The 25,366-nt window shown below is 40.8% G+C and overlaps 1 protein-coding gene and 1 long non-coding RNA gene across 7 annotated transcripts in view; one reads left to right on the forward strand and one right to left on the reverse strand.

Annotated features, from left to right (window-relative positions):
* Positions 1 to 551: 551 nt before the first annotated feature.
* Positions 552 to 25,366, reverse strand: part of LOC104233391 (uncharacterized) — a 31,133-nt gene continuing 6,318 nt past the window's right edge. For 2 of the 6 annotated variants that reach the window (XR_011400442.1, XR_011400445.1), the window contains 2 exons: positions 25,280 to 25,322; positions 753 to 767 (listed from right to left, as the gene is read on the reverse strand). This is a non-coding gene — a long non-coding RNA (uncharacterized lncRNA). Of the gene's footprint in view, positions 14,390 to 24,997; positions 25,323 to 25,366 lie in introns of those variants that run through there. The other 4 variants (XR_011400441.1, XR_011400444.1, XR_011400440.1 and 1 more) reach the window with 3 other exon arrangements.
* LOC104218106 (uncharacterized) lies at positions 14,694 to 15,784 on the forward strand. Its single transcript, XM_009768507.2, has one exon. The coding sequence runs from the start codon at positions 14,921 to 14,923 to the stop codon at positions 15,521 to 15,523; it is 603 nt and encodes a 200-aa protein (XP_009766809.1). The 5' UTR covers positions 14,694 to 14,920; the 3' UTR covers positions 15,524 to 15,784.

Below are 25,366 nucleotides of genomic sequence, written 5' to 3' on the forward strand. Positions count from 1 at the left end.
TAGTTACCATTATTACTATTTTCGTAGATGATAAATTACACACATAATATAAGAAAGTTTATGAGATTTTCTTTATTGTAAAGATAGAAATTATTTTCTCACAAGAAAAGAAGGTTATTTCTTTTACCATGTTAAGAATTAAGCGTACGAAAATTTTTACTCTTTATATGAGATTAGGAACATTACGAGTTGAGAAAATACATGTATGTTTATATAGATATTTTGATAAAAATAATAAAATATGTATTTATTTTATGTGGTACCATATGATCATGTTAGTAGGATATATAAAGTGTATTAAAAATAAATAGAATTTTAAGTAATTTGAGATAATTCTTAATTACACGGGTAATTAGTTAGTTACCAAATAGCGGAATATCACTTAATTAATTAATTAATTAATTATTGAATTAGTTAACAAATCTTTAACATGGCAACCTTATAACATAAATTAAAGTGACTCATGCATTTGTATGAAACGTGGCATACAAAGTAGCCATACCATTTATATACAAAATTTTACACCTAAGAAACTTATCCAGAAATCTTGAAAGTCATATTACATATAAATGTGTAGGTAATACATTATAATATAGTACTCTCTCTATTAGAAAGACACGTAAGTATATCTTGAAAGAACAAAGATAAAGGGAAGCTATCTTTGGTATCTACAAACGGTTTTGATCCTAATGAACATTAGGTGGATTGCTTTAAAAAGTCTTAACTCTCAGATTCTCTTTCTTTTTTTTCCCTTTCAATTTCCGTTTCTGCAAAAAATTTAAAAAAGAAACGATTACTTCTTCCAAACAGAAAAGAAAACAAGCAAAGAATAGCACATAACCAAACCAACTTACAACAAACAATATTCTCAATTATAAAGGCTGACCTTTTTTGTTTTCCTTTTGAGAAATCTTCCTTTTGTTGAAAGGAGAAATATAGTACGGACAAAAGTCGAAATAAGCTGCATAAACTTTTTAGGGGGAAGGAAAAGCCGGTATTCTTTCTTCTGCAGCAACTTTAATGGAAATCAACACTTACCAAACTCGCACTGAGCTTCTTCTTCAAAGCTACATGCTTTCAGATTCTTTCGTTGTCTACTCTTCTGTTATTGGTGGCATTTTCGCATGCAAAATGGTATATGATCTTAGCCAGATATTCTCCTCTATTTACTTTAAGGGCTATGCTGGCCTCTCAAAATCCCAACAAGTTGAGTGGAATAACCGATATGCCATGGAACTTTTTGCGGTGCTTACTTTGCTTAGAGAAGACGTAGACCTTCCTAGTTGCTAAAATGAATAGGAGTAAATTTTTCCAGCTCAAGTATATTAAGGCTATCCCTTCTTTCTTTTGCATGATCCAAGTAACGAAACGTAAACGTAATGTTATTTCATAAGTAGTTCTACTCTTAGCAGTTAAGGATGTCTATGTTATTCATTTTCGTAAAGTGATATTCAAGCATGTCTAAGTAAGTATCTAGTTCCCTATTAAGGTATATGATAGAAATATTAATGTTTATAATATAAGGATAGATGTACATGCAACTTCATTCATTTACCACTGAGCTACGGCCGATCGGGCAGTCATGCATTTACCACCGCGCTATGGCCGGTCGGGCAGTTACCACCGGTTGGGCAGTTATGTATCATTATTTACCACCGGTCGGGCAGTCATGCATTTACCGCCGAGCTACGGCCGGCTGGGCAGTTACACATTTATTACCGAGCTACGGCCGGTCGGGCAGTCATGCATTTACCACCGTGCTACGGTCGGTCGGGTAGTTACCACTGATCAGTTGGGCAGTCATGCATCATACGATATGGATAATAGTCTCAAAAAGAAGTATTATATATATGTAAGTATAATAAGTATGGACATACGGTGGCACTTCACAGATTCAGGTTGATTCTTATATGTCTTTAATTAATGTTGACTTATTGTTATGTTTCAGTTCTGCCTTACATACTCAGTACATTATTCATACTGATGTCCTCTTGTTGGGGACGCTGCATTCATGCCTGCAGATATAGATAATAAGTTTGACGAGCCCTCATAGTAGACGATATTGGCATTCAGCGAAGGATCCGTAAGACTCCACCTCATTCGGAGTGCAGCCGAGTCTATGAGTCATCAAGTCAGAATTTTGCTACAGACTTATGGGTAGACCGGTACCTTATCCCATTTGATGTCAAATAATCTTAGAGGCTTTGTAGTCAGAGGTTCATTTTTTTACGGTATGTCAGAGGCCTTGACGGCCCATATGTATTCATGTTTTAAGAAAAATGGTTCAGTGATACAGTGTTGCCCACCTATATTTATAAATTACGAGTTGTGGCCATGTTGGCCCATGACAGTTACAAAAGAAAAAAAAGGAGATGTAGAGTGGTTCGTTGGGGCCAGTACGACACCGGGTGCCAGCCACGCCTCCCCAGGTTCGGGGTGTGATAGATGGAATCTCAAGTATACGAGGGGACCTCCCGCTCTCACCACAGTATGGGTAAAACCTTCCTCAAACATCCTGACATCATCAGGATCGAGGTTGGAGTCAAACTCATAGTCGTCGACCACGACCCCCTTTCCCCTCTCTGGGGCCAAAGAAGAAGCTCGATTTGGTCTGGAAGACGAAGGCCTGTCCGAAGTGGAAACAGCGGCCTTGATACCCTGACTTCCCGTCACAGTAGCCTATTGATCAATCACAACAGCCGAAACCTCTGTTGCCGGGTTGACCTCGTCCACCTGGTTTGCCTCTATGGTCAGGTTAGCATCACCGCCAATTTTAGACACTGCCAAGGGAAGGTCGCCCCCGAAGGCATTGCGGCTGAAGGAGCCATTTTAGACTCCACTCATCGCCTCTTCAATGGACCCTCTCTGTCATTAGCACGGGAAAATTCACTCGTTGAGCGAGCAGCAGAAGCCGGAGTCTCAACATGAGGAACAATTTCCATGCACACGGCCTCGGCCGTAGGAGTGGATTGAGCAGCTCTTGACGTAGGCCGGGCAGCGGACCTTGGTGCAGGCCAGGCAGAAGGCGCCGGTTGACAAAACGCGAGTAGAGGAGCCCTTGCCCTTTGCACTCTCCCTGCTAAAGGAGAAAAATGATCATGTAAGTAACGAGAACAAATGGCAAGACAAAGAACAAGGAAATTGCAATGGGCCAACTTACCGGTGAGAGGCTTACGCCCGTATCTCTCATAGAAGGACACCTACACATGGACCTCCACCGTATGGGGAAGAATAGCAGTAACCCATTCGCGGATATCATCAATGGGCGGGGGAGGCAATCTCTCAGCTGCGAACGCGGAAAATGAATTAGCAATGCCGCCTAAAGAGGAATGGCGGCCACCGCCTCGAGGGAAGTCGTAAATCAAATAAAAAAAACTTGCGGGCGAAGTTCCACGTCTCGGGAAGCCCTGCTGGGTACGCTACAAGGTTCTCGGTCCGCACAAAGAAATAACTCTCCTAGAAACGACGATTAGTCTTGTCGTCCATCTTCACCACCAAACTCTTTGTTCCTCGGTGACGCATGTGGATCATCAAGCCTCGAATAAGTTGGGGAACAAAAATGTTAAGAATATGCCCTCTTGACCAGTGAGCTCTGCGAACTTGAGTAGCATGAGAAAGAGTTTATACACGTACGGTGAAAGCTGAGCCGTGCACACCTCGTAGTAGCGATAGAAGTCTACCACTAGGGAGGGGAGTGGAAGCGTATACCCAACAACAAAAGGGTACGTGTAAAATTCCCAGTACCTTGGGCGGTGCAGATGCACATTGTCCGTTCCCATTGTCGGTACCATTTCAATATGATTCGGAATTCCCCACTTTGTTTTTAGTGCCGCAATCGCCGTTCCATCCATGGTAGATGGCACAGGCTCTGACTCTTCTTCGGCGGGACTATTAAAATCATTCCATTGTTTCCCTGGGTGGGGCAGTATTTCAGCCACTGTTGGAATCCCCTCATCTTTCGCCACCTCTGCTCCTTCTCCGAGAATAGGTGCGTCATTTTTTCGGTACAGGAGTTTCGATGGGTCTCTCAGTGTGGGAAGAAGTACCAGCCATTTGTCTTGATTACTCGGAGTAAATGAATAAGAAAAGGAGGGAGAAAGACGATGGTGGCCTCAATTTTTGACTGGCAGGAGAATGAACTCAGAAATTTGAAGTATTGAAGAAGGTAAAGACTTGCAAAACTCCTTTGATAAAGCGAAAAGTGTGGCAATAGAATGGTATTTTCTCCCTATTTATAGGAGCATAAATGTCCTGAGCGAGAAACCCAAGAGCTGCCAATCAAAACTGATGGGGCACAAGAAATGATACGATTCCTGGGAAACATGCGCCTTAATGACAGTGGTTGTTCATGAGGCATCGAATCGACACAACGGTTCAACTCCGAACAGATGTAACAGTCCAATGGTATCATTGAAGCGTCACGCCACCACCTCGACCTAAAGGCCTCGCTCAAGACATAAACATTTAGATTTCTCCTAACTTTCAAATCGACAAAGTCCGCCCGTTGAGCTCGTTAAAAGGCGACCTCGACGGACGGAGGGACTAACTGTATGGGTTAAAATCTGACCAGATAAGAATCAACGTGGGAAGGGACGATGAAAGGTTACCTAGAATTGTCATATCCATGCCATACTGTAATGACACGCACCTCGGCCACGACCAAGGTCATGTATTTAGGATATCTGAGGAAGCGAATTGGATATCATGGCATTTCAAGGGTTCAACCCATAATATAGTTGAATGACTTAAATACTATGGGTAAACACCGTTGGGTAAGGGGGAAGATCTAGTATATAAACTAAAGGAGAAGAAGAAGAAATGGGGTGAAACAAATCAAAACACAAACATTTCCAAAAAAGAGGAGGGATCATCATCTCTCTCTCCATGAAGGAGAAAGAAGCAAGGAAGCTCAGATCTTCAACATAGATCGTTAATCTCATCACACCCAATGTATAGGATTCTACCTTATTAAATATCGGAGGACTTTTTCATCCATGTATTCCTCATTGATTATTAAACATTATGGAAATTGTCATTTTCTTCTTATACAATATGATTCAATAAATATTACAGTTCAATCTTATGTGTACTATGCTTGCCTATTCTCATCTTCTACCTTAGATCTAGAATAAATTTTCGTTGGCTAAGATTTACCTAAAGTCTTCTTATTTAATTAGTTTAGCAAAAAGCTCAACACTTTTGTTTACCTTGAAAATGGTAATTACAATTAGATTTGATTTTCTGGTTCTAAAAATACGTGATTTATTTTTATACTAGTTGTTAGGCAATATATGTGAGCTAGGAAAGTAGAGTAAGAGTAAGGGGCAGTATGATTATTCAAACCGGACGGCCGCGAATCGGGGCCTCGAGCTGGCCTATTCTGGCCTCGAGATCGAGCTAGAATGCTTGACTGGGGCTGACCGATGAAGGTCTAACAGCTCCAAAGGCCTCAATAATGGCTCTTTATGATCAATGATGAGTAATAAATGAAGAACAATCAATGAATCACAATAAATGCAAGCAACATATCAAAGGAAAGACAATAAAAAGTATTTAAGTTAGAGAGCAGAGAATGTTCTTGTTCTTGTATTGAATATCATCTGTGCAAGAAATAATAAGAATCCCCTTTATATAGGAGGGGGAGTCCCAACATAGTACATATGTATTTATTACAAAAATATGAACATGGTATAACTATTTAATGTCACCGTACGGTCTTGTACTATTCTTGTAGACCTGGTCAATCCTAATCACGCGCCTCGAGAATTTCCTGCTTATCCATGATAGCCGCCGATCTGCACTGCCCCGAGGTCGAGCATAGGGAACCCTCGGGATCAAACCTCGAGCTAAGCCTCGGGCCTTTTGAAGACGGGCTATGGAATGTCATAATGATCATAAAATCGGACTCTCCGATTTTAGCCGTATATAGATAGTCCCCACATTCTTAGATAAAATGATATGAAACGATTTTGACATCATTTTTCCTCGAGTCTCTCACGATGATGTCATGCTTATGACGTAAGCTTTTGTGATGACTGAACCATCCCATCGGTTCATCTTCCCAGAAGCATTCAATACACTGTCGGTTTATTTTCCCAAAAGTGGTGATATCGATGCCGATCCGTTTCCCAAAATGCATTGATTGCGCCTATTGATATGTTTCCCAAAGGCATTGATTGTGCCGATTGATACATTTCCCAAAGGCATTGATTGTGTTGTCGGTTATGTTACTACCTTTCTATAAATGGGAGGTTACTTGAACCAAAATTCCACCCAGTCATTCTTTAACAACCTTTAACCCTTTTCTTCTCTTCATCCTCATCCTAACTCTAATTTCCATGGTTAAAGCCCGTGACCGTAAGGTCACACGGCAGCGGTTTTGCCACTTATGCCACGACTCTTTTTTAGAGCTTTTCCCCACTGAGTGGGATCGTACTGGTTTGTTGTTGTTGTTGACCCGAAATAATGAGAGAGGGGCTTCAAATTACTTCAACCTGGTGTGGCGCTTCACTCCTTTTACTTTCCATGGAGTGAGGTGGAGCCATCTACTAACTTTTGTAACCCACACCGGTGCAATATCTCAAGAAGTGGCTTCTCAATAGTAGTGCTGGCGAGACCAATACTCGCCAAAGTTTTCACCAAGCCACAATTTTCCCTGCCTGTTAAAAGCTTTTGCTCTTTGATAGGCAATAGCCTCTTCCTCATCTATTGCTGCTTTGAAGGAGATTCTCGAAGACGTCGTTCTGAAGATCGAAATGGGATCCCTGAGGAAACGGTTCTTGCAGATGTCTCTCCCGAGGATGCATCTCCAAATGTAGATTAGGATTTTAGTGTTTTCTGCTTCTTTGTTTCTATGTAAGGACCCCTCGTGGGCTTTTGTAATCATCTTTTATCAATATAAAAGTTTCTTTGATTTGCCTTTGGCTTGTGCTAAACTTCCATTTTACTTTTGATCGGTTCGAATACTAGACCCGGACATCGTAACCCCTTTGGTTCTCGATCGATTAATATGATATTTCTTGAGATTCTTTGTCATCCTTCGAACTAAGTCTGGATTGATCCGGTACAAACTTAGGTCGCCGGGACTTCTAAGTTCGAGTTGAGCGAGAGCAGGGTCCTAATTTTCTTTGAAACACAGCTTAGCCCTTTTAGGCCTTGTTGCTAGTCCTCGAGTGAGAGTTTGCTTGATCATATAAAAATAAAGATAGCCCTAAGACTTTCCCAAATAGTCCCCGAGTGAAAGTTTGCTTGAACTCGGGCGGCCTCGAACACTTGCATTGAACTTAAAATGAAGATAGACCTAAGACGTTATAGATAGTCCCTGAGCGAGGATACACTCGAACTCGGATGGCCCCTGAGCTAAAGTAATAGAGAGAGCGTTTAAATTGAACTGAAGGCGAATATAGCCCTGAGGCTTTATTAATAACCCTCGAGTAAGAACTGACTCGGGTAGCCCGGGGGCCAGAAAATCAGGTGAATGACCCGTACTTATAATAACAGAGATCCTCGATATCGGGCAGCATCTCGAGGCTAGGTTTATGTGGATAGCTCCTTAGAGCCTATTTATATAATAATAGAGATCCTCGAGATCGGGCACCGTCTCGAGGCTAGGTTGACATGGTGATCTTTGACCCTTCGAACGTTGTATGACAGCGTCATTCGTATAACACGGCCATGAAGTGACCGAGGTGGTCCCGCTGGTACACTTCCCTGAAAGTGATAATGGCCTAGTCAGAATTAATTGGCCTTTTAGAATAGGCGAACAGTCGTCGCTTGCTCTATATATGAGCTTGCTTTCCTCTCATTTGAGGACTTTGCTATTTTGATCAACTCTTCTTTTTGTAGAGCTTTTCTTCCTTGCATCAGTTCTCTCACCATTTTAGCTCAAAGCTTTCGCCTAAGTTTTCATTTCCCTTCTCTTGTTTCACTATGGTTATGGCTGTTGCGCCAAAATCCGTTCACCAAGAAGAGGAGAGTTCCGACTCTGTTTCTCGCTCGGTCTGTGGTACACCACCGGCGTCCGGTGAGCTAATCTCGAGATGCTTTGTCTCGAGGAGGGATTTTACATTAGAGAGACCATCCAACGTTCAGGGCCATTAGGAGCATGCATCGAGGTGCATCTCATCAATAGGAAAGGAACACCTCGAGGCAGTTAGGAGAAACTGCGGATGGGATAAAAGGTGGTACTGTAGGTACCTTCCCTGGAAGAGAATATCATGGCTCATGTAGAGGGATTTTTGAACGTATACACGTACCCCTTTATGTTGGGCCCTCTTGATAGAGTCGTGCTCGACTTCTATCGAAGATAGCGGACTACCCTGGCACAATTTCACTCGTCGTTTTGGAGGATAGCATTGATGATGAGGTTCTTTGCGGAGGAAGCCGGGCTTGAGTTCACCCTTAGACATATCATCAGATTGTATCGACCCTTTCATTACTGAGGCCTGATAGCTTTATGATGTCGATCCACCAGGCCCTTTGTTGCCGACGATGAAGAAGATGGGGACCGAAGGTGGATGAGTCGATTTGTCCGAGTGCGGACTGTCGATATTATCCCCATGGAGTTCTTGCCATTTCCTCATAAATGGAATTTCACACGTAAGTGGTACACTTGTGTTTTTATCATTTTTTTACATGGTAAAGGCGGACTCCGTAAAGATGTTTTCCTTTTCTTTTTTATAGCAATCCCGTGGATGCCATACGAGGTCCCCGACCTGGCGGATTGGACTTGATACCTCATTTGCAGAGTAAGACGAAGGACCTAGAACGCCTTTAGGGTAAAGTTGGCCAGGCCAGGTATGATTGTAATGAGCTAAGGGCTCATATAGATGCCCTAGTTGCGGCCAAGAAGAATGCTTTGGCCAAGGCTTCTGCCCTCGAGGTGCAGCTCCAAAATGCTCGTAAAAATAGCTTGGTCCAGACGAGCAGGATTGCAAGGCTCGAGTCTGACTTTTTGAAGATGGAGGCCGAGGTCGTGGATGCCTGGCTGAAGCTGAAGAGATTCGGGCTAAGGCTGATAAAAAAGTGGATGTCTATTTAAAAGATGTTGCCGATGCTCGAGCTGAGTTGAGAGGGGCTTCCGATCGAGAGGGCAGAAGCAATGAATATGCCCGGTGCAAATCCCGGAGGAAACCCTAGAGGAGATCCACGCTAAGGGCTTCGATCTCTCGGAAGAGATAGAGCAAGACAAGGCAGATGAATACGATGCCAAGTTCCTCATATCCGATGCTGAAAATAATGAGGAAGAGGTCGATGAGGACGTTGCCCCCAAGGGGAACGTAGGCTAGGCCTTTCCTTTCTAATTCTGCGTATAATGCTCTTAGAGAACATTGTAAATAAAGCCTTGTATTATTTCACACACACATATAAAGGAAGCCTTTCGGTTTTCCCCTTCATGAATTTTTCTTTGCTTGTTTATGTCTTTCTTTTGCTTTGAATTTTGACGTTTCTCAATGATTAGCCAGATGAACTAGACTTCGAGGCAAAAACCCTTAGGTTTACAAATCGGCCCTGAGACTTGTTGGGCTGGCCCCTAGGCCTTTACACATTTTTTAATTAATTGTCTCGGGCATAGTCTTCGAGTCGGGTTTCGACTCGAGCTCATCGACCCTTAAACTTTTGAATTTTAAGCTGGCTCTTAGGCTCTTATGCATCAGGTCGGCACGACCTAATATAGGCTGGCGCTTGGGCTCTTACACATTGGGTCGGTCCGACCTTTAATTTAAGCTGGCGACAGTGGCTCTTACGCGTTGGGTTGGTACGACCTTTAATTTAAGCTGGTGTCAGTGGCTCTTACGCATTAGGTCAATTGACATTTAATTTAAGCTAGCAACAGTGGCTTTTACGCGTTGGGTTGGTACGACCTTTAATTTAAGCTGGCGACAGTGGCTTTTACGCATTGGGTCGGTACAACCTCTAACATAGGCTTTATTTTTCCCTCGTTGAAGTTTTTTGCGTTCATCCGACTCTTCGATGGTTCGATGAGAACCTCGATTGTGAGCCGTTATGTGACGATAGATGAGCACATCGGGAGGTTTCGCTTGATGGCTGAATTGTTTCGAAGCCTTTTTATTGTTTGGAGCTGATGTGATCGAATCTCTTTTGCTTATGATGAGGGTAGGCTGATTAACCGGTTCTTTTCGAAGTAATTGAAGGTCTGTGATTTTATGACGACAGTCGGGCGTCCCCAAGTCACGTTAGTTTAGCTGGTACAGCCTTGTGACCGTAGTCATTGTATTTGGCCGTAGCCTTTTAGCCCCCGAGTGAGGTAGCCTCGGCATCTATATTGAGGGTATGCCTTTTTAGGGGTCTTACAAGTTCGAATATATAGCCTTGACTTTAAGATCGGGATTATGCCTTTTGTAAGGTCTTATAAATTTGAACATGCCTTACTTGAGGTCTTACAGATTTTTTGGTTACTTAGCACAAGTATAAGTCATGCCTTACTTGAGGTCTTACAGATTTGCTATTGTCTTATGGAGGTCTTACATCCTCTAGTATTGCCACATGGAGGCTTTCGGGCTCGAGGTTGCCCGCTTGGGGTCTTATGACCTCGAGTTTTGATAGCTCGATGGGTGATAGTCGGTGACAGTCCCCGAGATATCCAGAGTTTTTGGCCTTGGAGTCGTTCTTTGAAAACTTGATGTTGCCTCATTGTGGGCTTATGAACTCGAAGTTTCCGGCCCGAAGGTCTTACGGCTTTGAGTTTTTGATGTCGGTTCCCGAGTGTTCGGAAAATCTCTGGCCCTGGGCCGTTTCTTGTAAAAATAGCAAATTTCTTTGAAGCGCGAAGCGTTTTGATGGAAAAAGGTGCTCTTTTTATTACTTGGTACAAGTATACATGTTTTCATCGTCGAGGGTTTGATTATTCTATGCGGACACGGTTCATTTGACCGTTTGGCCCGATACATCATTTTTCTATCGAGACCCTCTTTGGCTTATCCTGATTTCTCCGAGGAGATGATATCCGGGGGGATGCCCCCCCAGTATTCAAGGTTGATTGAAGAGAAGCCTTGAATACTTGTTAAGTTCTCCTTTGGTAGCATATAGATGTTCCCTCGTTAAAAACCTTGCCAGTAAAACCCTTCTTGGGATAAAATCCGATCGAAGGAAAAGAGTGCAACGCATGCTTTAAAACCTAAGGTCTTCAAGCTGGAAAGTGCCTCGATTTTTCTAACCGGACACTTGCACACGGGTTAGTGTAAGATGTAAAATAAAAAGGGAGATGGTTATACCTTAGTAGTGATGGCGTTTCGAGCCTCGATATGCTTCAACAACTCGCTTCGGGGACGCGGTACTGTCCTTTGCTTATATACTCGGATGCAGCCAAGAATGTAGCTTACAATTGCTACTTCGTTGTTTGCTTATCCTTTGGCTTCTTCAATGTTGAAGGCATTGATGCTGGTGCCACATCGTGCACCGCAAACATCTCTCTCGCTGCATGCTGCTCCCCGTATACCATTTTTATTCCATCCTTCGTTGGAAACTTCATCATTTGATGAAAGGTTGATGGTATTGCTCTCATACAGTGTATCCATGGCCTTCCGAGTAAGGCATTGTATCTCATGTCTCCTTCGATGACATGAAACTTAACGTTTTGGGTTGTGCCGGCCACATTGACCGAGAGGGTGATTTTCCCTTTCGTTGTCTCGCTCGCCATGTTGAATCTATTAACGACTCGAGAGGCGGGCACGATCTGGTCGAGCAGTCTGAGCTGCTCCACCACCCCCGACCTGATAATGTTGGCCGAGCTACCTGGATCCACAAGCACACGTTTAATTTGAAATGTATTCACAAGAAAAGAAATTACCAATGCGTCGTTATGAGGCTGAGACAGGGTCTCGATGTCCTCATCGCTGAATGTGAGAGCGTCCTCGGGTATGTAACCTCGAGTTCGCTTTTCCCTGGTGATGGATATTTTTGTTCGTTTGACAATGGGTTCCTATGGGATGTCGACTCCCCCAACAATCATATGGATGACATGTTGTGGTTCTTCTGTTTCATTTTTCATGTTCGCTTCTCTTTCCCAAAATTGATTTTTGGCTCGGTTGCTGAGGAACTCTCGGAGGTGCCTTTTGTTAAGTAGTCGGGCTACTTCTTCTCGGAGCTATTTGTAATCTTTGGTCCTATGACCGTGTGTGCCATGAAATTCACACATCAGGTTAGGATTTCTTTGCGACGGGTCTGCTGGTATGGGCTTTGGCCACCTGGTATCTTTAATTTTACCTATAGATGATACGATGTCTGAAACATCAACGTTGAAGTTGTACTCAAATAACCGGGGTGTCTCTGTTGGCCCTGTGTATCTGTCGAATCCGGCTCTGCTCACGAGTCTCGAGGATTCTGGCCTCGATCTGCCCTTCGGTCGTTTTGGGGTATGTTACGCCTTGGGGGTGTTTCTTCGATCTTTAGTGTATGGTTGGTACCTTTCCTTGCTCGGCTTTGGCTCCTTTGCCAGGAGCCTGCTAGGATATACTGAGCCCGAGGGGCTCCCAGTTGGTCGTCCTCGACCCTAATCTTTGATTGATATCGGTTGTCGACATCCGCCTAAGTCACGACGGGATATTCAACCAAGTTCTGCTTTAGCCGTTTCGAAGCTACCGAGCTTTGTTCATTCAAACCTTGGGTGAAGGCTTGCACTGCCCAGTCATCGGAGACTGGTGGTAACTCCATTCGCTCCATTTGAAAGTGAGATACAAACTCCCGCAACATCTCGTTTTCTCTCTATTTGTTTTTATAGAGATCGGACTTCCTCGTAGCAACCTTGATGGCACTGGCATGTGCCTTTATAAAAGAATCTGTCAGTATGGCGAATGAGTCTATCAAATTCAGGGATAGGTTGTGATACCACATCATGGCCCATTTTGAAAGTGTTTCCCCGAATTTCTTCAACAAGACGGATTCAATTTCGACGTCCTTCAGGTCATTTCCCTTTACGACACAAGTGTAAGCAGTGACGTGCTCGTTTGGATCCGAGGTTCCATTGTACTTCAGGAGATCGGGCATTCTGAATTTCTTCGGGATGGGCTTCGGAGCCGCACTTGATGGGAATGGCTTTTGTACGAATTTTTTGGAATCAACACCCTTCAGGATCGGGGGTGCGCCCGGAATCTGATCGACCCTTGAATTGTAGGTCTCCACCTTTTTATCATTAGCTTCTATCTTCTTTTCGCCCGATTCAATCCTATTTGTGAGGTCCTCGAGCATCTTCATAATAGCGGGGTCGGCTGCTGACCCGTTGTTGATCAATCTTTCCAGTACCTGTTCGGCTCAAGGAGCCGTTTTCCGGTGCTGCTATGCTTGGAGTTTTTTGGTGGCTTTGCAGTTGAGCAATCGCCAACTGTTGTGCCTGCAACATCTCAAAAATGACGTGAAGGCTAACCTCTTGTTCCTCCCGAGCTGGGGTTTTCTGAGCTTCTTGTTGGTTTTCTTGGCGTATACTCCCGTTAGTGTGGGAGCTTATATCGACGTGTTGGGCATTGTGTGAGACCACATCCACGGGGATTGGCTCTGGTGCATCCTCAGGGTTTCGCAGTGGTACACCGACGCCTGGAACAGCTACACCATTCTCTCCATGGTCCTCAGGACCGTTGTTTTCATGTGCATTTACTGAGTTAGACATTTTGAACTGAAATCAAAGATTCTTGGGCAAAAAAAGTGTAAAGAATAACTTCTGTTTTCAATAAACCGACACTAAAACAATCACTATTATTTTTAGCCCCACGGTGGGCGCCAAACTATTTACCTTGAAAATGGTAATTACAATTAGATTTGATTTTGTGGTTTTAAAAATACGTGATTTATTTTTATGATAGTTGTTAGACAATAGATGCTAAGTGTGAGCTAGGAAAGTAAAGTAAGAGTAAGGGGCAGTATGATTATTCAAACCGGACGGCCGCGAATCGGGGCCTCGAGCTGGCATATTCTGGCCTCGAGGTCGAGCTAGAGTGCTTGACTAGGGCTGACCGATGAAGGTCTAGCAGCTCCAAGGGCCTCAATAATGGCTCTTTATGATCAATGATGAGTAATAACTGAAGAACAATCAATGAAACACAATAAATGTAAGCAATAAATTAAAGGAAAGACAATGGAGAGTGTTTAAGTTAGAGAGTTGAGAATGTTCTTGTTCTTGTATTGAATATCATCTGTGCAAGAAATAATAAGGGTCCCCTTTATATGGGAGGGGGAGTCCCAACATAGTACATATGCATTTATTACAAAGATATGAAACTGGTACAGCTATTTAATGTCACGGTACTGACTTGTACTATTCTAGTAGACCTGGTCAATCTTAATCACGCGCCTCGGGAATTTCCCGCTTATCCATGATAGTCGCCGATCTGCACTGCCCCGAGGTCGAGCATAGGGACCCTCGAGGTCGAACCTCGAACTGTGCCTCGGGCCGTATACAACTTTTTGGTCAAACACTTACTAGATATTTTTCTAATCATTCATATATATATTATTGAAGAAAAAACAACATTGATTAGGCGGATTACATGAGTTTGGGTCAATTTTGCCACCCGGATTGAGTCCCACTTTCTTGAACTCACTTTTTATTAGATACTCCCCGACTAATCGTAGGTTTTTAAGAATTTGCTATCTATTTGCGCTGTTAGTATCTTCCTATTATGATATGTTTTATGTTTCCTAGTTAAATTAATATTATGCTTTTGGAATAAATTTTGTATTATAACTATCTATTCCCCAGCCCTTCACAAACAGCACAACCAAAGCGAGGCCGTCAAAATTGAAAAAAGGAAAAAGAAAAAAACACACGTAAAAATCGTTGCAACAGACACCGATTGCAGAGAATCACACGTTTCTCTCTTGTGCCGCTTGAAAATTCCAAAGAACCACCAATATAAAAAACTTCAACCCAAAATTGATATTCTTCGATATCCAAATTGGAATATTATCAATGGAAATTTCTTTGATCTCCGACACGCTAACGACGGTGGTCACAACCCAAGGTCTAGGGTTTTCAAAATTCCTTCTGAATCGCAGCAACGTTCTGTCACTCTCCGATTCCTCATCGGAGCAACAAATATCTCCTTCCCCCGCCGGAGTTCGTCAAATCTCCGCCGTGATTTTCCCTGTCGATGTGCTAGCGCCGCCGCCTGTTAAATACAATAACGTCAAAACGGCACCTCGAAGGCTAGCTCGTAAGACAAGGCGGCGGACTAGACGGAAGTCCTTAGGCGGCGGTGGAGCTGATGAGGGAGATGAAAACGGTTTTTTATTCGATTATGATGGGCCGTTTGGTGGCGGTGGTAGTAGCTGGAACGGCGGAGGTAGTGGTGGTGGTGCTGGTGGTGGTAGGGGATGGAATTTCGACGGATTTGGAGGGGCAAATTGGGAAGAATCATCGTCTAACTCGTTTTCGGATCCGGCTTTTGATTTGGTCTACGAGTTGATGTGTTGGGTTGCGTTGTCGAATTGCTTACATTTTGCGTTCAAGAAAGTGGTGAGAATTTTGGCTGATGGATTCAGCGATCCAGCTAGAGACAAGGTTCCTGTGTGACTCACTTCTGTCTACTGAATCGGTAAATTCAATTTTACTGAGTAAATTCTATTGGAGCTGTGGCTCTGATTCAATGTAAATAGTGTATATATATTTGTGGACTCTGCCTATCGTAACTAATTGTACATAAGCTATCCGTGGCTATTCATAGTTGTTTATATGGGATTAGAAGTTACTTCATAGTTCATAATTGGTTCACTTAGTTACTTGTACATGACTAAACGTTCCATTCTATGTGGTGAGACATGAATTTGCTTTTGATATGTTTTGCATTAGCTATATGATCGCAACATACTGGGAATACTTCTAAAGCTTAGACACTTCTTTATAATATTACTTTAGCAGCTGTTTAATGCTCTATAAATCCTCCTGATAAAAAAGAGGATGCTTTTAGATCACGTGTAAAAAACTGGTCTTATGCGTGATGGTTAATTTTGTTTTGTTAGATGTTTTGATTTTATAATCTCATCCCGGGTAGATAAAGTCGTGCATGCATCCTATTGCACCAAACTTGGATGCAAGACATGTGTCTTTTATACATGCGTTTATTACTCAACATGATTTCGTGATATGTATTCTCACTTTAATTTTTTGATGGTAAGATTAGAATGTTTGGTTTGGAGTTAACAACGGGTGCAGGTAAGTATTTAGCACAGATAAGATGCAATTTCAAAAATGTTGCTCTTAATCCCTTTGAAGTATTGGGTTTCTGAATGTTCTCTCTGGTCTAAAATTAAGCCCTCCTTGTTCTTGTTTAATCCTCTAGATAGGTTTGTCAGATATATCTCTTCAAATGACTGATCAACAATGTTTACCCCCTCAACATATCTTTGTGCCTACATTGACTGATGGAGTTTGTAAAAAGGAACTCTATACATACTATTGTGCTAAGAAGACTGAAATCTACATTGATGAGCTGATTAGCTCTGGAAGAGTATAATTAACTCTACTTGAATAGTGAAGCAACTGTTGTGAAATAAGTAGGTTGGACTAGCTATGGCACGGAAGAGGTTAATTCTGGTTTCACAAAACCTTTTGCCCGTTAAGTACTCAGGGATTGTGCAGCCTGAATTGCACAGGTTAGTTAGAAGAGAGAATGGTGTGAGAAAGAGGAAGGTTGGTTTGTTGGTAGACAGGTTAAGCACTCGAGGATGGTGCAGTCTGAATTGCACAGGTTAGTTAGAAGAGAGAATGGTGTGAGAAAGAGAGCGAAGACTGCAAATTTCACTTGGTGAAGGGAATGGGAGATGGGCGGTGTGGAGCAAAGAAGGTTTTTAGTATGTAGGGGCCTGTTAGTTGTGGATGATGAGGGGGAATGAAAACCACGAGCCAGTTCCGCCCCATTGACATGGGGAGGGAGGATGACTTCGCTTAGGGGTTGTTTTATTCTTTGGTAATTGACCTTGGTCCATGCCCGTCACTCGGTCTTTATGTATCTGTGATTGTTTTGGGGGAAGGGAGCGTGAGTGTTAAAAAGGAGTCATAGTGTTGCGACTTTGAGGTGGTTATGGGAAAGTTTACTGAAATTTTTATGATGCCTTGAGCCTTGTCAAAAGTGATTTTTTGAAGAATAAAAAGCATATATGCTTTCCTAATTTTAAATGAACAGTATGTTGGCCGTAAGTTAGTTCTTGATAGCATCAAGAACAAGGATATAGTTAAGGACAATGATAGAGATGATAGAGTTTTGGAAGCTCCAAGGCCATTTACAAGATCTCAAGCTAAAGAGTTGCAAGCTAAGGTTGCTAGACTTCAATGGCAAATAAAGAAGCTTTTAATTGTAGAGGAAGAGCTCAAGCCCAAAGGAGATGAATTGTCCAAGTTTTACAATTATTTGGTAGTCCAAATTGAAGTCCAAGAGGAGGAAGATTGAGTTACCAAATCAGCCCTTGAAGTCCACCAATAGGGCTCAAAATGACCTTAAAAGAGGTCCAAAAGGGGTGTTTCAAAAGGAGCCCAATTGGAGTCCAAACCAATGGCCCAAACTAATAGTTTTAAGGCCCAAATCTACCCCAAAAGGATTTGGCCGCCCCCCACTTAATTTTGATGGCTTTTGTTACCCCTTAGGAGCCACCTACCTAAGTTTGATGGCTATTGTGACCCCTAGCAGCCCCCTACCTAATTTAGATGACTTTTTAGCAACCCCCTACATTATTTTAAGTGCTTTTAACTCCTATAAATAAGGAGTTCTTCTCATTCATAAGACACAACATTTATTGATTAAGTATATCATACTTTGAGAGTTCTTTTGAACCTTTGTTACTTGTGCTTTGAGATTTATCTTTCAACCTTTACTAGTTCTTAGTTCAAGGTAGTAAGATTACTTCTCTTTTATGATATCTTTGATTCCTTTGTGGTATTCTTAGAAGGCGATTAATACTAGTTATTAATTGTTGTCTCAAGTTACTCGTAAAGTGGTCAAGATCCGAATCTATTGTTTTGATTTGCTTTTTAAGTAAAGGCGTTTGTTTTGTTCCATAAATCAAGACGTTGTTACTTTGATCTTGTCAAGGCTATAGAACTTACGTTCTTGGAAGTTCTTGGAATTCTTTCCTTGAATTCTTCCCATATCCTTTATTTTCATCTCTTTAATTCTAGTTGTTTAATTCCTTGTTGTTATTGCTTCCGCATTTACTTCTCAAATTCTTACTCTAATTTGGATTCCCGACCTAGTTGTTATCAAGTGGTATCAGAGCGATTTTTATCAAGATTTCGTTCTTGGTAAGTCTTGGGATTTCTTGAATACTAAGAGCAAAGAAAAGAAAAGAAAAAAAATTTAAAAAAAAACGAAAATCAGTTTTTAGAACAAAAAATAGAATTGCGTGCTCTCCGGGATATTTCTTTTGTATCTAATTTGTTACCAAAAATTAACAAAGGAAACAAGAAGAGGGGATCCTAGATTTTCTTACTCTTTCTAATCTAAACATATAATCCTTTCCTTTTTGTTCGCGTCATGTTTCAACCGAGCCTAATAGTTCTAGGATTTGGTTTTTCTTTCATTAGTTCCCCAAAAATCTGAATTTTACTACTAAGAATTTCATACGAGTTGGGTTTAATTATAAATCTACAAAGTATTTTGTTCAAAGGTTATTCCGAGAAAAAAAAAGAGAGCTAATTTTTGTGATACAGTTTACACTTTTTTTTAAAGATGTCGCGTACAGGTAGTGATGATGAACGAAGGGTTCTCCAAGAAGCTGAAATCAAAGCAAGAAATGATTTTACCTTGCAAGCTATGCATCAACAATTTGAAAGGTTGAATTTGCAACTCCAAGAGATGAGGGATACCATTGCTGATCAAAATGATACAATAGCTGAACTTAGGAGGGAAAATAATGTTAGACCCCAAGCTAGGAGAAATGTACCCCATGCTCCCATTGTAAATCAAGAAAACCCTATAGATGATTTTAATGATATTGATTTTGATAGGGTGGGAAGAGATAGGAGGGGACAAAGAGGTAGAGTAGAAGATGATAATATAAGTAGTATAAAGATGAAGATGCCATCATTCAAGGGAGCAAGGGACCCAGACTTGTACCTTGATTGGGAGAGAAAGGTTGAAGCCATCTTTGATTGTCACAACTACTCTGAGGGTAAGAAAGTTAAACTTGCTTGTTGTTGAGTTTTCTGACTATGCTGCTATTTGGTGGAAAAAGCTTGCTAGGGACAGATTGCAAGAAGGACAAGCACCAGTTGCTACTTGGGCTGAGATGAAGAGGGTGATGAGGAAGAGATTCGTGCCATCACACTTTCAAAGAGAGCTACAACAACGTCTTCAAACATTGAAGCAAGGGTCCATGTCTGTGGATGAGTACTTTAAGGCTATGGATATGGCTATGATCCAAGCTAATTGTACAGAGGAAGAAGAGGCTACAATGGCTAGGTTTTTAAATGGTTTAAATAAGGAAATAGCTGATGTAGTAGAATTACAACAATATGTAACAATAGATGAGTTAGTTGATTTGTCTGTAAAGATAGAAAATCAAAATAAAAGAAAGCAGACTAGCTCGTGGAAAGGTCGGACAAGCACCATCTCCAAGAAGCCATGGCCATATCATGAGATGAAGAGTTCTTCTAGACCTCAAGAAGACAAGGGTAAAGGTAAATTTGAGAACAAAGAGGGAGGTAAAACCTTTAACCCTAAACCTTTTACACCTTCTAGTTCTATTCAATGTCATAAATGTAAAGGAAGGGGTCATATGATGCATGAATGTCCAAGTAGAAGAAACATCATTCTTAGAGAAGATGGAGGATATGAGAGTGAAAAAGGTGAGGGAGAAGAAGAGGGAGATGTGAGTGATGAAGATGATGTAGAACTACCTAATGAGGGCATGATTGGGGTAGTTAGAAGGATTATGACTATCAATTTGGCAAGCAATAGTGAAGAACAAAGGGAGAATATATTCCATACTAGGTGTGGGATAAAGGGAAAAACTTGCTCTATGATCATTGATAGTGGTAGTTGTGCTAATGTGGTGAGTTCATACTTTGTGGAAAAATTGGGACTTGCATGCATGAAACACCCTACTCCATATAGACTCCAATGGTTAAATGATAGTGGTGAACTAAAGGTAAACAAACAGTGCATGATTTCATTTAATGTTGGTAGATATGAGGATGATATTCTTTGTGACATAATACCTATGCAAGCTTGTCATATCTTACTGGGTCGTCCTTGGCAGTATGACAGGAATGTTTTTCATGATGGAAGAAAGAATAGATATTCTCTTGAACTAAATGGCAGGAAATTTACTCTTGCACCTTTATCTCCTTCTCAAGTGTTTGAAGATCAAAAGAGATTAAGAGAAACAATGGGAAAACCAAGGGGAGAGATAAAAACTGAGCTTGAGGAAAAAGAAAAGAAAGAAGGCCAAGAATTAGAAAAAAAAAAGATGGCCGAGAGAAAGAGAGAGAGGGAAGCAATTTGAGAGAAGAGATAAAAAAGGGTTTGAATGAAAAAATAGACAGTCTTGGTGAGAGGAAAGAGGTTAAGGAAAGAAAAAAAGAGAGTTTTTATATAAAAATCAAAGAGTGTTTAAATGCAAGAAAAGAGGGGCTGCCCATAATACTACTTACTTACAAAGAGACTTTGATTAATTCTGAGTTGCTAATTTCTTCTTTGCCAAGTAGTATTTCTCTCTTTTGCAGGATTTTGAAGATGTCTTTCCAGAAGATATTCCTAATGGATTGCCACCTTTACGTGGCATTGAGCATCAAATTGATTTTGTACCTGGATCACAAATCCCAAATAGGCCAGCCTATAGGAGTAATCCAGAAGAGACAAAAGAACTTCAAAGGCAAGTTGAGGAGTTGCTTGAGAAAGGTTTTGTGAGAGAGAGCATGAGCCCTTGCTCGGTTCCCGTCCTATTGGTACCAAAAAAGGATGGAACTTGGAGGATGTGCGTGGATTGTAGAGCAATCAACAAGATTACGGTAAAGTATCGCCACCCTATTCCTCGTCTTGATGACATGTTGGATCAATTACATGGATCCAAAATCTTTTCTAAAATTGATCTAAAAAGTGGTTACCATCAGATTCGAATGAATCCTGGAGATGAATGGAAAACTGCTTTTAAGACCAAATATGGGCTTTATGAGTGGTTAGTTATGCCTTTCGGCTTGACTAATGCACCTAGCACTTTCATGAGATTAATGAATCATGTTTTTAAGGATTTTCATGGAAAATTTGTTGTGGTGTACTTCGATGATATCTTGGTCTTTTCTAACACTTTAGAAGAGCATGTAGAACACCTAAAACAAGTTTTTGAAGTTCTTAGAAAGCAATTTTTATTTGCTAATCTTAAAAAGTGTACTTTTTATGTGGATCGTGTGATTTTCTTGGGTTTTGTAGTTAGTTCTAAAGGAGTTGAGGTTGATGAAGAGAAAATCAAAGCAATAAAAGAATGGCCTAAACCTAAGAGTGTAACTGAAGTTAGGAGTTTTCATGGACTTGCTAGTTTTTATAGGAGGTTTGTGAGAGACTTTAGTACCATTGCTTCTCCTTTAACTGAAGTTATTAAAAAGGATAAGATTTTTAAATGGGGAAAAGAACAAGATGATGCTTTTAACTTGTTGAAAGAAAAGTTATGTTCTGCTCCATTGTTACAATTGCCTGATTTTTCTAAATCTTTTGAAATTGAATGTGATGCTTCGGGCAAAGGAATAGGTGCTGTTTTGATGCAAGATTCTAAACCTATTGCCTACTTTAGTGAAAAGTTAAGTGGAGCCACATTGAACTATTCCACTTATGACAAAGAGCTATATGCTTTGGTAAGGGCTTTAGCCACATGGCAACATTACTTGTGGCCAAGAGAGTTTGTCATTAAAACTGATCATGAATCCTTGAAATACTTGAAGAGTCAAGGTAAGCTTAGTAGAAGGCATGCTAAGTGGGTTGAATTCATTGAAACGTTTCCTTATGTAATTTCTTACAAACAAGGGAAAGAAAATGTTGTTGCTGATGCACTTTCAAGGAGGTATGTCTTAGTTTCTACCCTGACTTCTAAATTAATGGGTTTTGATCAAATCAAGGGACTTTATGCTAATGATGTTGATTTTGGCAAAAATTTTGCAGATTGTAAGTTGAGTCCTTTTGAGAGGTTTAACCTCCAAGATGGCTTTCTCTTTAAGGAAAATAAGTTGTGTATTCCTAATTGCTCTTTACGTGAAGTATTTGTAAGGGAAGCACATTGTGGAGGGCTTATGGGACACTTTGGAGTCCCAAAGACACTAGACATACTGGCCGAAAATTTCTTTTGGCCTGGAATGAGAAAAGATGTTGAAAGAATGTGCGCACAGTGTTTGGAATGTAAACAAGCTAAATCTAAAGTGTTACCACATGGTCTTTACACGCCATTACCTGTTCCTACTTCGCCTTGGATTGATATTTCCATGGATTTTGTGTTAGGTTTGCCTAGAACAAGATATGGTAAGGATAGTATATTTGTTGTGGTAGATAGGTTCTCCAAAATGGCTCATTTTATTCCTTGTTTAAAGACTAATGATGCCTCACATGTTGCTGATCTTTTTGTAAAAGAGGTTGTCAAATTTCATGGTATACCTAGAACTATTGTTAGTGATAGGGATGCTAAGTTTTTGAGCCACTTTTGGCGTGTGTTTTGGGGGAAGTTAGGTACTAAATTGTTGTTTTCTACTTCTTGTCACCCACAAACTGATGGACAAACTGAAGTAGTTAATAGAACCTTAGGAAACATGTTGAGGGCTGTTTTGAAAGGTAAATTAACTTCATGGGAAGATCACTTACCTATGATTGAATTTGCTTACAATAGAACAATCCATTCTTCTACAGGTATGTCTCCTTTTGAGGTTGTTTATGGTTTTAATCCCTTCACTCCCCTTGATTTATTACCATTACAAACTAATGATATTGCTAATCTTGATGGTAGGACAAAGGCTGAGATGATGAAAAAAATTCATGAACAAACAAGGCTTGCAATTGAGAAGAAAAATGAGCAAACTGCCTTGAGAAAGAATAAGGGACGAAAGCAAGTTATTTTTAAACCTGGAGATTTAGTTTGGGTTCACTTTAGAAAGGAGAGATTTCCTTCCAAAAGGAAGTCAAAGTTGCATCCTAGAGGAGATGGCCCATTTCAAGTCCTTGAAAGGATTGGAGACAATGCTTACAAGTTGGACCTTCCTGGTGAGTTCCAAGTAAGTGCCACATTTAATGTTGCTGACTTATCTTTGTTTGATGTAGGATCGAATTCGAGGACGAATTCTTTTCAAGAAGGGGGGAATGATAGCATCAAGAACAAGGATATAGTTAAGGACAATGATAGAGATGATAGAGTTTTGGAAGCTCCAAGGCCATTTACAAGATCTCAAGCTAAAGAGTTGCAAGCTAAGGTTGCTAGACTTCAATGGCAAATAAAGAAGCTTTTAATTGTAGAGGAAGAGCTCAAGCCCAAAGGAGATGAATTGTCCAAGTTTTACAATTATTTGGTAGTCCAAATTGAAGTCCAAGAGGAGGAAGATTGGGTTACCAAATCAGCCCTTGAAATCCACCAATAGGGCTCAAAATGACCTTAAAAGAGGTCCAAAAGGGGTGTTTCAAAAGGAGCCCAATTGGAGTCCAAACCAATGGCCCAAACTAATAGTTTTAAGGCCCAAATCTGCCCAAAAGGATTTGGCCGCCCCCACTTAATTTTGATGGCTTTTGTTACCCCTTAGGAGTCACCTACCTAAGTTTGATGGCTATTGTGACCCCTAGCAGCCCCCTACCTAATTTAGATGACTTTTTAGCAACCCCCTACATTATTTTAAGTGCTTTTAACTCCTATAAATAAGGAGTTCTTCTCATTCATAAGACACAACATTTATTGATTAAGTATATCATACTTTGAGAGTTCTTTTGAACCTTTGTTACTTGTGCTTTGAGATTTATCTTTCAACCTTTACTAGTTCTTAGTTCAAGGTAGTAAGATTACTTCTCTTTTATGATATCTTTGATTCCTTTGTGGTATTCTTAGAAGGCGATTAATACTAGTTATTAATTGTTGTCTCAAGTTACTCGTAAAGTGGTCAAGATCCGAATCTATTGTTTTGATTTGCTTTTTAAGTAAAGGCGTTTGTTTTGTTCCATAAATCAAGACGTTGTTACTTTGATCTTGTCAAGGCTATAGAACTTACGTTCTTGGAAGTTCTTGGAATTCTTTCCTTGAATTCTTCCCATATCCTTTATTTTCATCTCTTTAATTCTAGTTGTTTAATTCCTTGTTGTTATTGCTTCCGCATTTACTTCTCAAATTCTTACTCTAATTTGGATTCCCGACCTAGTTGTTATCAGTTGTGGTTGATCCTTAGTAGTTCATTCTGAGGTAGTCTAATGAATTATAAGGGTGTGCTTGGCCAATGGCTATGTAAACTCTTGTAGAATGTCGTGTTATTAAAACTTCATCAAAAAAAGAAATGAATGTCATGTTATTAAATAGTTGGCTGCTATGAGGTCAAAATATTGGAGGGATAGTTATGATGGATAGGATATACTTACGGTATGAGATGATCTCTCTTTGGCTCTCTCAAGGGAACTCAGTAGTGTTTTCCTCAGGTGAATGAGGAATGCTTGTTAGCCTTAGATCTCTCCCTAGTAACCTAGGCTAGACCCCCGAGTCTTTAGTATTTAATATTGAGACAACTTTGGACTAATGAAAAAAAAAAGATTCATCTTTCTATCCCAGTGGGCCTGTAGATATTCGACAGATACGAAACTTCTTATTTTGGGTCAATCCTCTATGGTTCCCTGAACAAGAGGGTTGCTCTGATAGTAAGCAACCTCCACTTCCAACCAAGAGGTTTTGAGTTCGAGTCACCCCAAGAGCAAGGTGGGAAGTTTTTGGAGGGAAGGATGCCGAAGGTCTATTTGGAAACAGCCTCTCTACCCCAGGATAGGAGTAAGGTCTGCGTACACACTTCCCCAGACCTTACTAGTGGGATTATACTGTGTTGGTGGTGGTGGTGGTGGTGTTGCTCTATGGTTCCCTGATATATTCTTTTAGATTAGGTGATATCTTAGAAGGTTGAATTGATCCAAGTATCCAAACCTCTAATCTTTGATGATTAATGTTTAGCTTGCATATTATCATGTATTCCTACACAAAACAAATGATCCACTGTTCCTGCACATGTGCCAAAAGGAAAAATCTACATCCCAACCCCTTTTTAAATAGTTATATGACGACCTTGTGTTGCAAAGAGGTCCATTTAACTAGGGGGTTATTTGCTTAAAAGTAGTTTCAATACCTGGAAACTTATTTTCTGCTCGAAGCTTAATGTTCCAGATCACCTGTCAAAAATAAATAAATAAAAAATTTAGACTCTTGATTTAGG

This window comes from Nicotiana sylvestris, chromosome 1, assembly GCF_000393655.2.
Source record: "Nicotiana sylvestris chromosome 1, ASM39365v2, whole genome shotgun sequence".
Taxonomy (NCBI): Eukaryota; Viridiplantae; Streptophyta; class Magnoliopsida; order Solanales; family Solanaceae; genus Nicotiana; species Nicotiana sylvestris.

Excerpts from the sequence above, each read along its gene's own strand:
- LOC104218106 (XM_009768507.2), top strand. The coding sequence starts at position 14,921 with ATGGAAATTTCTTTGATCTCCGACACGCTAACGACGGTGGTCACAACC.